This window comes from Aegilops tauschii, chromosome 4 (genome assembly GCF_002575655.3).
Source record: "Aegilops tauschii subsp. strangulata cultivar AL8/78 chromosome 4, Aet v6.0, whole genome shotgun sequence".
Lineage (NCBI taxonomy): Eukaryota > Viridiplantae > Streptophyta > Magnoliopsida > Poales > Poaceae > Aegilops > Aegilops tauschii.
In genome coordinates, this window is record NC_053038.3 from 334090329 (window position 1) to 334103332 (window position 13004).

At 47.7% G+C, this 13004-nt stretch overlaps 1 protein-coding gene across 1 annotated transcript; it reads right to left on the bottom strand.

Annotated features, from left to right (window-relative positions):
- Positions 1-9597: 9597 nt before the first annotated feature.
- LOC109785160 (COBRA-like protein 7) lies at positions 9598-12198 on the bottom strand. The gene has a single exon (XM_020343776.4). The coding sequence runs from the start codon at positions 11946-11948 to the stop codon at positions 9927-9929; it is 2022 nt and encodes a 673-aa protein (XP_020199365.1). The 5' UTR covers positions 11949-12198; the 3' UTR covers positions 9598-9926.
- Between the last annotated feature and the right edge of the window lie 806 nt (positions 12199-13004).

Here is a 13004-nt window from a genome sequence, read left to right on the forward strand (position 1 = left end):
TACTCCTAGTCCTACTAGGACTCCACCTGTAACCCGCCCCTCTAACTTATATAAGGAGGGGCAGGGCACCCCAAAGAGGGACGAGCAAACAATCAACAATCTCTAGGGCTAGACACAAAGAGCCGGCTTACGGGCGACTCTCTCATAAGCATAATGAGACCTAGCCACAAACAGCATGTAGGGTTGTTACCGGATGATGTTTCCCGGGGCCCGAAGCTGTCTAAACCCTTGTCTTGTGCGTTGATCCGCCCTGCGTCTCTCACCCCAATCAACCCCTCTCAAGCTACTACATAGACGCGCTGGCCTCACGACTAAGTCCTGACACCTAGAACATCTGACGTGTTAATTCCACGACAGTTGGCGCCCACCATGGGGCCTGCGCACAGTGGTGATGAGTTCTTGGAGGGATCCCCAGGGATCGAGGATTTTTGCAATTTTTTGGATGAAGATTTTTACAATCCATGAGATTGAAGTAAAAAAAGAGATTTGGGTTGAGATATTCGCGTCTGCCGCCGCTGTCCGATGATCCGCCGAAATTGACAGGTACTCAATCTATACGTCACGAAACGATGGGGTTGATGAAATTATTTTTTCTCGGTGGATGCTGTGCACTACACCTGGTGATCCGACAAAGCGTCAAATCCCAGAGAAGGCGAGGACAGCCGTTTTCTGCAGCACCTAGTATTGGTTGGACACGCAAAGCACTAAGACCAAGGAGGACCGTTTCAATGAAGAAACCAGCAAAACCGCCGAGTTGACGAGACCGACAAGCAGTCTAATCCAAAACCGGATCGATTTCTTGGGATGCTGCCGCGCGTCGCTAAGACTGGTTAGATTTCCATAACACGCTGCCAAGGATTCGGGAAGTATGGCACATGTTTCCCGTCCATGGCAACCATACGTCAGGGAAGCTTCAAGTCCCGAGGAGCTCAGGCGCGGCTGGTGTTTTTACTACTCGTTTTTTCTAATCAACACTACAGCTGTTGCGAGGACTATTGTTGCCACGAGACCATATTGCTGCCACTTTCCATCCATCCGAGAACTCCAATCTAGTTACACACACGGGCCAAGTCCCAAAGGACTCCTGTGGTGGCAGGGAACAGCGGCGGCCTCGTTTTTTCTGATCTGCATTCATTGAGGAGATGGAGGAACATGCATATTGTGGCAAAAAGTGTACTAAAAAACAGACTACATCCACACCTGTGGTGGCCAGGCGCTACAAACATTAACAGGCGTCTCAATCAGCGTTTAAACATCAGCCGGCATCTGTCGACCCGCCGGTGCCGTCATCGCAGCCGACGCCCCTCCGCTTCTACGCGAGTCTCCGCGCCGGGACGCTCATACCGCACGTCGCCCGCCTGTCCGCTTCTGACTCGCTCCCGCACAGGCCGTCGTGTCGAGGCGCTGAAACACCCGCTGCATATACCACGGCCGAATCGCCCCGTTCTCCCGTCGCCTCCTGTGGGAGGAAGAACCTAGTTTTCGCAATACAATCCAAAGGAAAGGAAGCGATCTACTAGAGTATGCTGTCAACGAGACCTCCAAGGAAGCTCTCACGTGGTCACAGGGGGCAAGCCATCACATCAAAAATTAAATGACACGCCCGAGAAGTTTGCCTGCCGGCTGTATTCAGCAGATGCATTGTGCCACGTGGGTGCTACTGTTTATCAGACCTACGTCTAGGCGTTCGTCTGACGTTGTCCAGCATTGACTAATGCCAGCATCCGTGTTCATCTGACAAAATATATCAGGTGCTATTGTGTTTATCTATTTCTAGTACATATTCTTAATCAAAGAACAATTACTTTGGTATGTACATTTTTATGTGCAGGGCAATATTCGTTATAAAGGTGGTGCCATGCTGTGTGTATGAAGTACGTGTTAAGCATCATCATGAACGGGCATCCGCACCCACTTGATGTTGAACGCGTGTGCGCGAGCCGCCACCCGTACAGCTCGATCTACATCAACTCACCAAGACCGCGCCCGCGTCTGTGCCGTTTCTAACGCGGCGGCCGACTCTCTCGACCGCACTGGCTTACAACGCCGCGGCCGACTCTCTGGACCGCATTGGCTTACAACGCCGCGGCCGACTCGCCCGTCCGCACCACCTTACAACGTCACGGATGACTCGCCCGTCCGCCTTCACCGCCGGTTCACGTGTCCGCGCCAGCTTACAACGCCGTGGCCGACTTGCTGTCCGCGCCGGCTTACAAACGTCACGGCCGACTCACCCGTCCGCACCGGTTTACCACGCCGCGGCTGGTTCACCCGTGAGCAACTTCCACTTCACCTAGCGATCATCAATTTCATGGCGGATTACTTCCGGCCTGGCACATCAGGTGATATCCATCTAAAATATATTTTATTGGTACATATTATTTTGTCAAAAAGTAGTTTATCTTTGTCTTGGTCTGCAATATTGTTGATGCAGGACAATTGTTCACTACATCAAAACGACGTGGTTAACTCGCCCGACCACGCCGGTTTACAACACCGCGGCCGGTTCATCTGTCTGAGCCGCCTCTATGCTGAGGTCGTTTTTTCCGTCCGCCTCTCGCGGCCTGGTCTATATCAACATACCGGGTCACACCCGTCTGCGTGAGCTGATTATTGAGTATGAGTAAGTCACTACTTGGGAAGCCCGGTTTTCTTTCAACAAAATGGAGGCAATTATCATATACTATCAACCGCCGTCTGCACCGGATGGCTCAATGGACATGCGCACAAGTCGCCGTCACTACAGTTTGGTTGAACTTCAAACAGCCAGTTGGAAGGAACCATTGGCCGAGTTGCTGACACGGCTCATACATGATCATTTATAACCCGCCGCAGTCACCTCAACCTTCTGTGGATACACATCGTGCTATCAACACCAATGATATACAAGTTATGACGGTTTATATCACGGTTAAATATGGAGAATCTCAAGCCAACTCCTCGAGTCATCTTGAGACTCAGGGGCTACAGTGACATGACTCGGGAACCCCGGGTCGTTGGAGGGAATGATGACCCGGTTCCGGCGGTTGCTACCATATTGACGAAAATTTAAAGGCCGTCAGAAAATTGCCGGTTCAAAATAAAGATTCCGGTTTAAAATCCGGTTCAAGAGAAATTTATCTGCCACAAAGCTTTGAGGCTCCCAATCCGGTTCAAAATCCGGTTCAAGGTAAATTTGTCTATTACAAAACTTTGAAACTCTCAATATCCGGTTTAAGAATTTCCGGTTCAAAAAAGAATTTATCCCTCGCAAAGTTCGTGTTCTCAGGAAAAATTAAAGGGACTAAAGAGTCTGTTACAAAGCACAACTCAAACATAGGTAAATGTCCATTGGGAGCTGATCGTATTCGAATTTAGCTTAACCCTTTTGGTGTGACCCTTATCGTATTTGAATCAGAGTCGTTAAATATTCTCATGATCACTTGGGGGCTTCCTGTTCAAACATAGGTCGTATTCGAACCAAAGAGAACATAGCTGTCGATACCCACTTGATTGGCACACTGCCGAGCTCATTAGGGAGTTTCTTGGTCATATTTGAACCATAGCTCAACCCCCTTTGGGAACCGACGTGGATCGTATTCGAATCAGCGTCGTTAAACAACTCTCAAGGTCATTTGGGGGCTTCCTGTTCAAACATAGGTCGTATTCGAACCAAAGAGAACATAGCTGTCGGTACCCTCTTGATCGGCAACGCCAAAGCCACTGGGGGCTATATGATCGTATTCGAATCTTAGCTTAACCCCTTTGGGACGGTTTTCTGATCGTATTCGAATCAGAAGCCTCAAAAATTTTGAAGTCTCTTTTTGCAAACAATTTTTGGATTTTATTTGAAGCTCCTTTTCATATCTAAAGTGTATATGAGTGGTTGTTATTTAACCCGGCTTGGTTTTCAATGAAAAATCGCCAGCTTATGACAATCATCATCTATGTGGAAGCATTGGCTTCTAAGGATTGGGTTATCACCCTTACTGCACAGGTCATGTAAACCGGCAGTACAAAATCAATATCACAGTGGTTATATGTGAGATATTATGACCCGCCCTGCGGTAAACCGCCAAGGGATCTTGTGATCTACTTGTGTGCAGGATAAGACTACATTTGGGTGATTACCCGCCCTGGTTTTTAACGTTAAGTCGCCAGGGCATATGTTGTTTAAACTCTGTGCAGGATTTACAGGGCTATGACTTACATAAATGATTAAGTTCAAGCCCATCATCAAAGATTGAAATTGGTGTCTCAAAAGGGTTGTCAATTCTTGGTTTTCTCAAAGGCTATAAGCTGCCGGGTTATAAAATTTCCGGCTTACAATGGAGGCGTAATAAATCGCCATCGGCCAAGAGTCGCCGGGTATTTAAACTCCGGATTTATTTGTCAACAGATAAGGTATTTGAATCTTTAAATAGCCAAAATTGGCTGGATTTTCACTATGATATTGAATGATTGAGGTTTCAAACCGGGTTATTCAAATGTTTAATAGCTAGCATGGCTGGATTTTTATTATGGTTATCAGTAACTAATATTATGATTGAGGTTTTCAAAGTCGCTTTGGCGCAATGACTATTATTTTATCAATGGATATGATTTACTCTACAATGAAAGGAATAGTCCCGAGTCGCTGCAGGCTTACAACCCGGCACTTGGGGGCTACATTATTCAAGTTGAGATTACATCAAATATGCAAGTCCATGTCACTGCCAGCATGCACCATGGCACTTGGGGGCTAATGCAAAGTCATTTTTTGCTCACTTCATTGAAGACCCGAATCATCACATCGTAATGAGCCGGCCCTTGGGGGCTACCAATTGCTCCTGGCAACAATTCAAGACAATTCTAGGATGACCCGGCTACACTACTATGACTATAGCCGACTCATGGGGGCTACACAACTGGATTTTATTTAAAGCCATGGTGATAAGTCCCGGCTTATTCATGCTGATTAAACCGGCCCTTGGGGGCTACAGGTAATATGGATATAAGGGAGAAATATCTTCAAATTCTCGGTTTTGAGTAAATCAGATTGACCTGGTGTCTGCAAAAACCATAAACCGGCGTCGGTGACAATTATGACTTGGCATCATCTATTTATAACCCGGCAATTTTGGTACTCATAAACCGGCAAGTTTTATATCTTTAAGCCGACTGAATATAAGTTGAATATTTCAAGACCAATATTTTTGTCAAGTCAGAGCATTGAAAGCCGACTGAATATAAGTTGAATATTTCAAGACCAATATTTTTGTCAAGTCGGAGCATTGAAAGCCGACTCAAGTGGATTATCTCTTACAATATTTCTCAACAAGAGACCAATGTCAGCAAATTGACTCTGAAGCTGGCCTGTTGACCCGGATTTTTCAAAGGAAGTATCTGGATTTTTTGCATTGGCAAAATTTGAACATATCTGCTAAAGAGATTTGCTATGAGATTATGGATACATATCAAGAAGGAAGATGACAAGGAAATAAGGATGATCATGTGCCGGCTTACAAAGAATATTTAACCCGGAACACAACCTGTCAAATTTGTTCTTGTGTTTCTATTGCAGATTAGTTTAACATGGATAAATCCAAATTAAACTAGGGGCTAATGTCGGGGATATACCCCGCGGTATGACCCGGCCGGAAGTATGACCCGGCCGGGCTTGGCGCTTCACCGTGACCCGCCGAAGGACTGGCGACTCACGGGTCTGGCGGCTCACTGTCAGATGACTCACGAGCCGAACGACTCACGGATGGCCCCGACGACGGGTCAGATAGAAGACGAGGCCCAAGGCCCAGAAGGCCGGCTCATGTGATGATGGGCAGGCTTAAGAAGAAAGGGATGACGAATATTTCCTTTACGTGGAAGCAAGACCCGGACTTGTAATTAACTTGTAAGAGAAGATAGACTACTCCTAGTCCTACTAGGACTCCACCTGTAACCCGCCCCTCTAACTTATATAAGGAGGGGCAGGGCACCCCAAAGAGGGACGAGCAAACAATCAACAATCTCTAGGGCTAGACACAAAGAGCCGGCTTACGGGCGACTCTCTCATAAGCATAATGAGACCTAGCCACAAACAGCATGTAGGGTTGTTACCGGATGATGTTTCCCGGGGCCCGAAGCTGTCTAAACCCTTGTCTTGTGCGTTGATCCGCCCTGCGTCTCTCACCCCAATCAACCCCTCTCAAGCTACTACATAGACGCGCTGGCCTCACGACTAAGTCCTGACACCTAGGACATCTGACGTGTTAATTCCACGACAGGTGGAGATAAGCGACCCATATGTGTTGTACCACTTGTCATTACCACAGACATTCGGAGGTAACCTTCGCAAAATATGACACTTAATTAATCATTTCGAAAGTTTATTTATCACCTTTTTTTTGCCATAAGCGCTCGCCTCAAGCATAACGTAACATGGGTCGATCCACTAGTAGGCGAGCAGAGAGCGATTTCTACCATTTTTCTTGCGTTTTCATTTGGCTTTTCAGTCTCATTTTCGGTCTAGCATCTATCCATTTCTCCCTTCTATTATTTTTCTTCTTATTTTGATTCTTTTCTTTCTTTTTGGTTCCTTGCCTTTTCATTTTTCTTGTTATTTTCAAGTTCCTTTCGGTTTTACCTAAATGAACATTTTTTAATACATAATAATTTTGTAAAATGAGTTGAACACTTTTCTATATTTTTCTTCCTTTTCTGGTTTTGTTTCTTTCCATCACTTTTCATTTTTTTTCATTTTTGTTGTTCTAATCATGTTCCTTCCATATTTAATTCGTGGTTTTTCTATAAATACATAGTATTTTCTGTAACATGATTTTAACCATTTTCTATTTTTATTCTTACATTTGTTATCTCATTATTATTTTCCCTTTTCCCCTTTCTTTATTTTTTTATTGTTTATTTATAATATGTGCAACGTGTTTTAAATTATTCATCCCATATTTCAGAAAAAACACCTTTTGAAATGGTAATGATGTTTTCAAAAAATATTCATCATGTATTTAAAATATTGTTCATCATGTATAAAAAATGTCATTCTAATTTTAGGAAAGGCTTGTTGTGCATTTAATTTTTTTACCTATATTTAAAAAATGTTTGGGGGTGTCTTTATAATTTTTTTATCATGTTTAAAAACCTGTTCATTTTGTATTTCAATAATGCTCCTTGAGTATTTTTTATGAATATTCATCATATATTTTATAAATGCCATATGTTTCTAGAAATGTTCAACTGTTTTGGAAAAGCATTCATCAACAAATGGTTCATCTTGTTTATAAAATATGAACAATTTTTATTTACACAAAACTACTTTTAAATTACACGACCATTTTTTGGAATACTTAAACCCTTATTTAAACTACGCAATCAAAACACATGAATGCTTAAAGAAAATATTTAGCCAAATATATCTTCTAGAACATTTATGAAAACACAAGAAAAAGAAACAAAATGTGAAAAGAAAAAACCGAAGGAGAGATAGAGACAGATAAAAGGAAAAAAATATTGTGTGTTAACCTACAACTCATGCGCTGGAACTATGCACCCCAGGCGATGCTGCTGCTACTGCTGCTTCAAGAGCCTTTCTCGCTGGTGAGAGTCAAGATCCACCGCGCCTCTATAGTCTAAGGCCACATGAGGCGAGGCAGATCGACCACGGCGTTGACAGGAGACGTAGAAACCTTGGTTTTTTGTAATAGCTCGTGGGAGGAGACACACACCCAATTTACGACGCTCGCGACCGGTTTCCGACCGTCCCCGTCATGCACAACACCTGACTAGAACACCCAGTCATAGGACGCTTCATTCTCCCCTCAAGACACTTCATCAGGACGCTTCATTCTCGCACAAAAAAAAGATGCAGGATTAGATAGAAGGTTTCAACCCTTTAAAAAAATAGCGTTTAGTGGTATTCACAGCCCGCCAGGGTTCAAGTCCTGGTGCTCGCATTTATCCTGCATTTATTTCAGGATTTCCGGCGATGCGCGTTCAATGGAAGGAGACGTTCCCATCGACTACGAGGCGCATATGGTGACTTTGTAAAATCTCAAGATAATATACCGGCTCAGTCTCTCGGAGGTGCTCATAGTGATAGGATGTGCGTGTGTGCGTTCATAGAAGTGAGTGTATGCATGTATATATGATCGCTTCCGTCTGTACTGTGTTAAAAAACCTTAAGAAAAATAGGGTTCAACATGAAAAGGTACGCCTACACCCGCAAAAAAAAAGGTACACCTAGCCGCCTTTTGTGATAGCGGTAATGTCGCACGTCTGGCTTAGTCTTAGCACAAGAGATCACTTTCCACCCTGAACTTTTCTGAAGAACAACTGCGGCACGTTATTATTAACTTTTTTACAAAATTAGTCAAATGGAGCGCAAATCGCCGCACACTGTTTGGTTCACGTCTGCGCATGCAGTAGTATGAAGGCATATTGCAACCAGCAGTATTTTGTAAGAAAGTCAAATGAATGATTCATGTTGAGCAGCAGGCAGCAATAATAGCAAAGGATCGGCAAGATCATGCTCGGCATGAATCATGGCACAACGTGCATATTTTTTAATCACAAATCACTGCTTGCTTAGCATGTTAGTGCTGGAATCCTTGCACCTGAAGTTTACTTTCATCACCTTACGTGCCGCGTTTCCGGCTTTCAGACGCCCTATAACCTGTTTTTTTCCAAAGCCGCCACCTATTTCCTGTTGTATGCAAAATGCAATATTGTTTTCCTGTTTTCTTCACTCTTGGGCCTGAACGATGTCGGTATTTTAATTTAAAAAAGCGGATGCGTATGACTATAAACGTGGTAATGCCGTGTGGAGACGCTGTCCTGCGATACAGATCTGAACACTTCAGCGATCGGACGGCGTCATCATCAGTTCTCCCTTGTACAACAAAAAAACAATTCCAGCGACCCCCCTGGATGAACGCTGCCTACCTAAAACACGGCGTTTGCTGTTCCACGCAAGAACCAACCTCAGACGAGCAAAGTCTTCATCCCGCTTAAACAAACCAACGGTTGTGCGTGCCAGTTATGCTACCTCAGCTCAGTCAGCTGCGAAATGGACGTCTTGAACAAGTCCGAAGGAGATATTGCAGGTAGAAGTTTCTGACCTGCTGTAAAAAAATGGTAATATTGCAGGTAGTAGTGCTGTAGCAGGATGTGATGTTTCCTCTGATCCAACCAAAGAACTGCCGCGAGTGGCTTTCAAAAAATAAAGCAAAAGGTCCATCTCTTCAGGCCTCGGCTCCAGACATGAACGTTGCAGATTGCAAACTGTCTGAAACCTGGTGGTACTGAAGTGGACCCCTGCCACCCCAACGTACACTTAACCGCCAAACATCTTTCGAATTTGAATGGAACGAGCATGTCAACATCCATATATTTCGTGTTTAATACTAGGCGCCTTAATACTACTATTGTAGATCTGACGAGCATCCAATGTTTCTTTACACGCCTTGCAAGTGGCAAACAACATTTATCTTATATAACATGGACAGTACTTGTTCTATGTACGACTGAAACTCCAGTTCAGATAATTAACTAGTTCTACTGTATGCACAAAGCCTCAGAGGACAGCTTCAGAATCAGAAATGAGACATGGTTTGATGAGCAGCCAAGTGAACAAATTTAACATGGTATATTCTGTATATGGCACAAGCTAAACACGAGAAATTTACTACAATTGCACCAACATTGGTGCAAGCATGCAGTACATAGCTAAATATCATCATCTCAGAGGGAACCTATGTCGATGTTGCGAGCCTGCAACAACAGCTATAGCTCCCTGCATCTCTTGCGGTTCATCTCATGGTTGCTGCTTGATTCTGCTACATAGCAGCTACACAAGATCTTCTAGTGGTAGATCACCGGAAACAAAAAGGTTTCTTACAAATGGCGCTGATGGAACCACCTGAAGGAATCAAAGAATCGGAGCAACAGCAACAAGATTATTGCTGAAGCAACAGCAAGGCCGAGGCAGCCATGAGCAATACCAAAGCAAAGGCACTGCTTAGATGGGTCCTGAATCCACCACTCTTGATTGGTAACCTCTGCGGCATAGCACATTCGTCGCCATTGAAGAAGACCTTTGTTGGGAACCCATCTCCAGCGACAACATCGATATCAGGAGTCAGCTTCTTGGTGAATGAGAGCACTGATTGCTGCTTTCCCGGCACGAGGTAATCCGACCCGCTCATGTTGGTCTGCTTCACAAGGTAATTGAGCCCCTCAAGGCCCTGCATAAAGATGGTGTTATTGCCCTCTGCTGTTGCATTGAAAGAGTATGCCTTCTCAAAACCGTCATACGCCTTGTCCATGACCATGGCAGCAAACCAGTTGGCCATGTCGACATCACCCCAATTGAACAATGTCACCCGAGCACTCCAGCCCTTGTTGAAGTCTGTTGAGACATGCCAATTGATGCTCACACCACAAAAATCACCACAAGGCATTGGCCTAGGCACATTGTAGTGCTTCAACTGAGCCCATGCCTGTGCCTTCTGTGTACGGTTATCGAACGGCACAAGCAGCGCCTCCGGTGGCAAGATCATGGATGGAGCAGTCGTGCTGCAGGTAGGACCCCGGCGGTTCACAGGACAACCACATGCACAAGTGTTGCAGGGAATGACTGAGTCATTGTAGTGAGCCGAGAAGGTCACACAGCACTTGGGCTTGGCCCCCTTGGCCGTGGTAATGTTGCACACCACCTGCCATGTCGCAACCGCCAGCGTTGTAGAGTCAAGCCCGCTGGGATTAGGGAACCCGGTGGGGCTGACAGGCACTGGCTGGCCACAACTATAGTCTGGGTTCAGCGATGAGCCGCCAGAGATCTTGAAATTGGCCGGTGGGAAGAGCTTTGTCCGGTTGGTATCCGGTGGCATCTTGAACACCTGCATTTGGAACGCCGATTTTGACTGAGCCGCGTCCATGGACTTGGGCAGGATGGTGCCATTCCTGCAGCAATGCTCGATCTTCCCCATCTGGGTGTCATTGTACCGGGAGAGCGGCAGGTCAAGGATGACCGGCTTCTTCTCGCAGTTAAGCACCTGGGAGAAATCCAGGCTCTGATAGTACTGGCCTGGTGCGCCATAGATGCACTCATTGACGTCCACCTCCAATGGGTGCGCGCCCTTCATCGAGTAAATGAACTCGCCGCGGCGCCACTCCCACGACAGCCGCCAGTTGTCGAGGCGGCCGAGCTTGGCGTTGTTCTCGAGCGTGACGAGCGCCAGGTAGCTGGTCGGGTATGCCTGGACGACGTCGTAGGTGATGACGAGGTCGCCGGTGCGGCGCGGGAGGAAGCTCTTGGTGGGATCGGTGGCGTTGGCCTCGGGGACCGTGGCGTTGGCCTCGGCCTCGGGGGTGAGGAGGCAGCAGGTGGTGAGCATGGTGGCGGTGACATTGGTCGCCGCCGGGCAGTTGTAGTCCGGGTCGTCGAGCGTCAAGGCGGTGGGGAGCGGCTCCGGCACGAGGCCGCGCGGGCCGGCGAAGAGCGTGCCGACCAATCCGACCGAGGCCTGGATCTGCGTGATGTCGCCGGCGGTGGCAATCGGCGTGAGGAGGTCCGTCTGCGGGTAGCCGGAGAAAGAGGTGGCGTTGCCGGCGTCCTCGGTGGTGTTGTAGGGCAGCTCGGCCCCGCCGGTGAGCACGGCGCCGCCGACGCCGACGAGGATCTCGTCGTGGCCGAAGGTGACGAGCATCGACCAGGACCTGAGCGGGCGGGTGCCGCCGTTGAGAACGGAGGCGTTGGCCTTGAAGGAGTAAGGCTGCTTGCTCCTGTCGGGGACGAAGGGGCGGATCTTCTCGCGGCCCTGGAGGTTGTAGGTGAGCTGGATGCCGTTGCAGCCGGGGTCGGGCGCGGGCGCCGCCGCCGCCGCGGGCGCCCTCGGCGTCTGCTGGGCGGCCGCGAGCCCCGCGAGCAGCAGGATGGCTCCGAGGACCACGGCCTGGGAGGCAATCGAGCCGGCCATGGCTGGATCGGCAAGGGAGGAGGCGATTTGGGGGGGAGCGAGGCGGGGCAGCAGATAGATGAAGCGATTGGAAAGCGCGTGGCACAGCTGGGGAAGGGGAAGGAAGACGAGGGGGGTGGTGGGTTTGAACTGGCGGAGCGGCGTGCGTGCGACCGCAGCTTGCTTGCTGCTTCCTCCCTCCGTCCGTGTCCGCGTTGTTTTATTTTCGTTTCGGGAAGGCAGAGATGGACGGGTTTTTCTCGGTTTGAACAAAAGGGCGTGGAAAGCGACGCCGGCCGGAGAGACGAGACGAGGTCGAGGAGAGGGGAGGAGCGTCCCGATGATTGATTGGTGGGCTGGGCGGGTTACGGGTTCAATGGAGCGTGGGCCCGGCTAGTACTTGTGACGTGCTGACGCGCGGCGGCGGAGACTGTGCGAACGGTAGGGTTTCCACCGGCGTCGCGCGCGTGTTGGCCGTCCGATTCTAGCGTGTTGGGATGGATGGCTCGGGTTCTGTCGTTTCGTTTTGTGGGGTGGGATGGGGCCCGCGCATGTCTCTCTCTCATGTGAGGTTTGCGCAGGTCGGTCGAAACCAGAGCAGATCAGGGGAACAGGATTTCAGGGGATCCGGCTTGCCTGCTTCCTCTCCATACTCTCATCCGTGCTCCCACTTCATCCTACGGCTGTTCTTTTTTCTTTTTCTTTTCTAATCTAATCATCTCCCTTCGGAGGTGGGGCCGGGCCTTATTTTCTTCCAATCAAATCAAGCCACATATGCGGAGCACGGATGGAAGCATGGGAAGGGAGCAGGCAAGTCTCGTCCCAGGATGCTTCCGGGCCTCCGTAGATTGGAGAGCTCTTGATCCTCAAAAAAAAAGATTGGAGAGTGCTTCATGTATGGAAACTGGGAAATATTAGGTAGGAAATCAGTTTTTTTTACACAAGGTAGGAAATCAGATGATTGATCAGGAACATACGGATCGTGGCAACACGTCTGCATGGTTTGATGATGATACTCTTTTCTGAGTCGAACTTTGAAATATTTCGAAATGCGAGTCGAATTTCAAGATGCTTCCG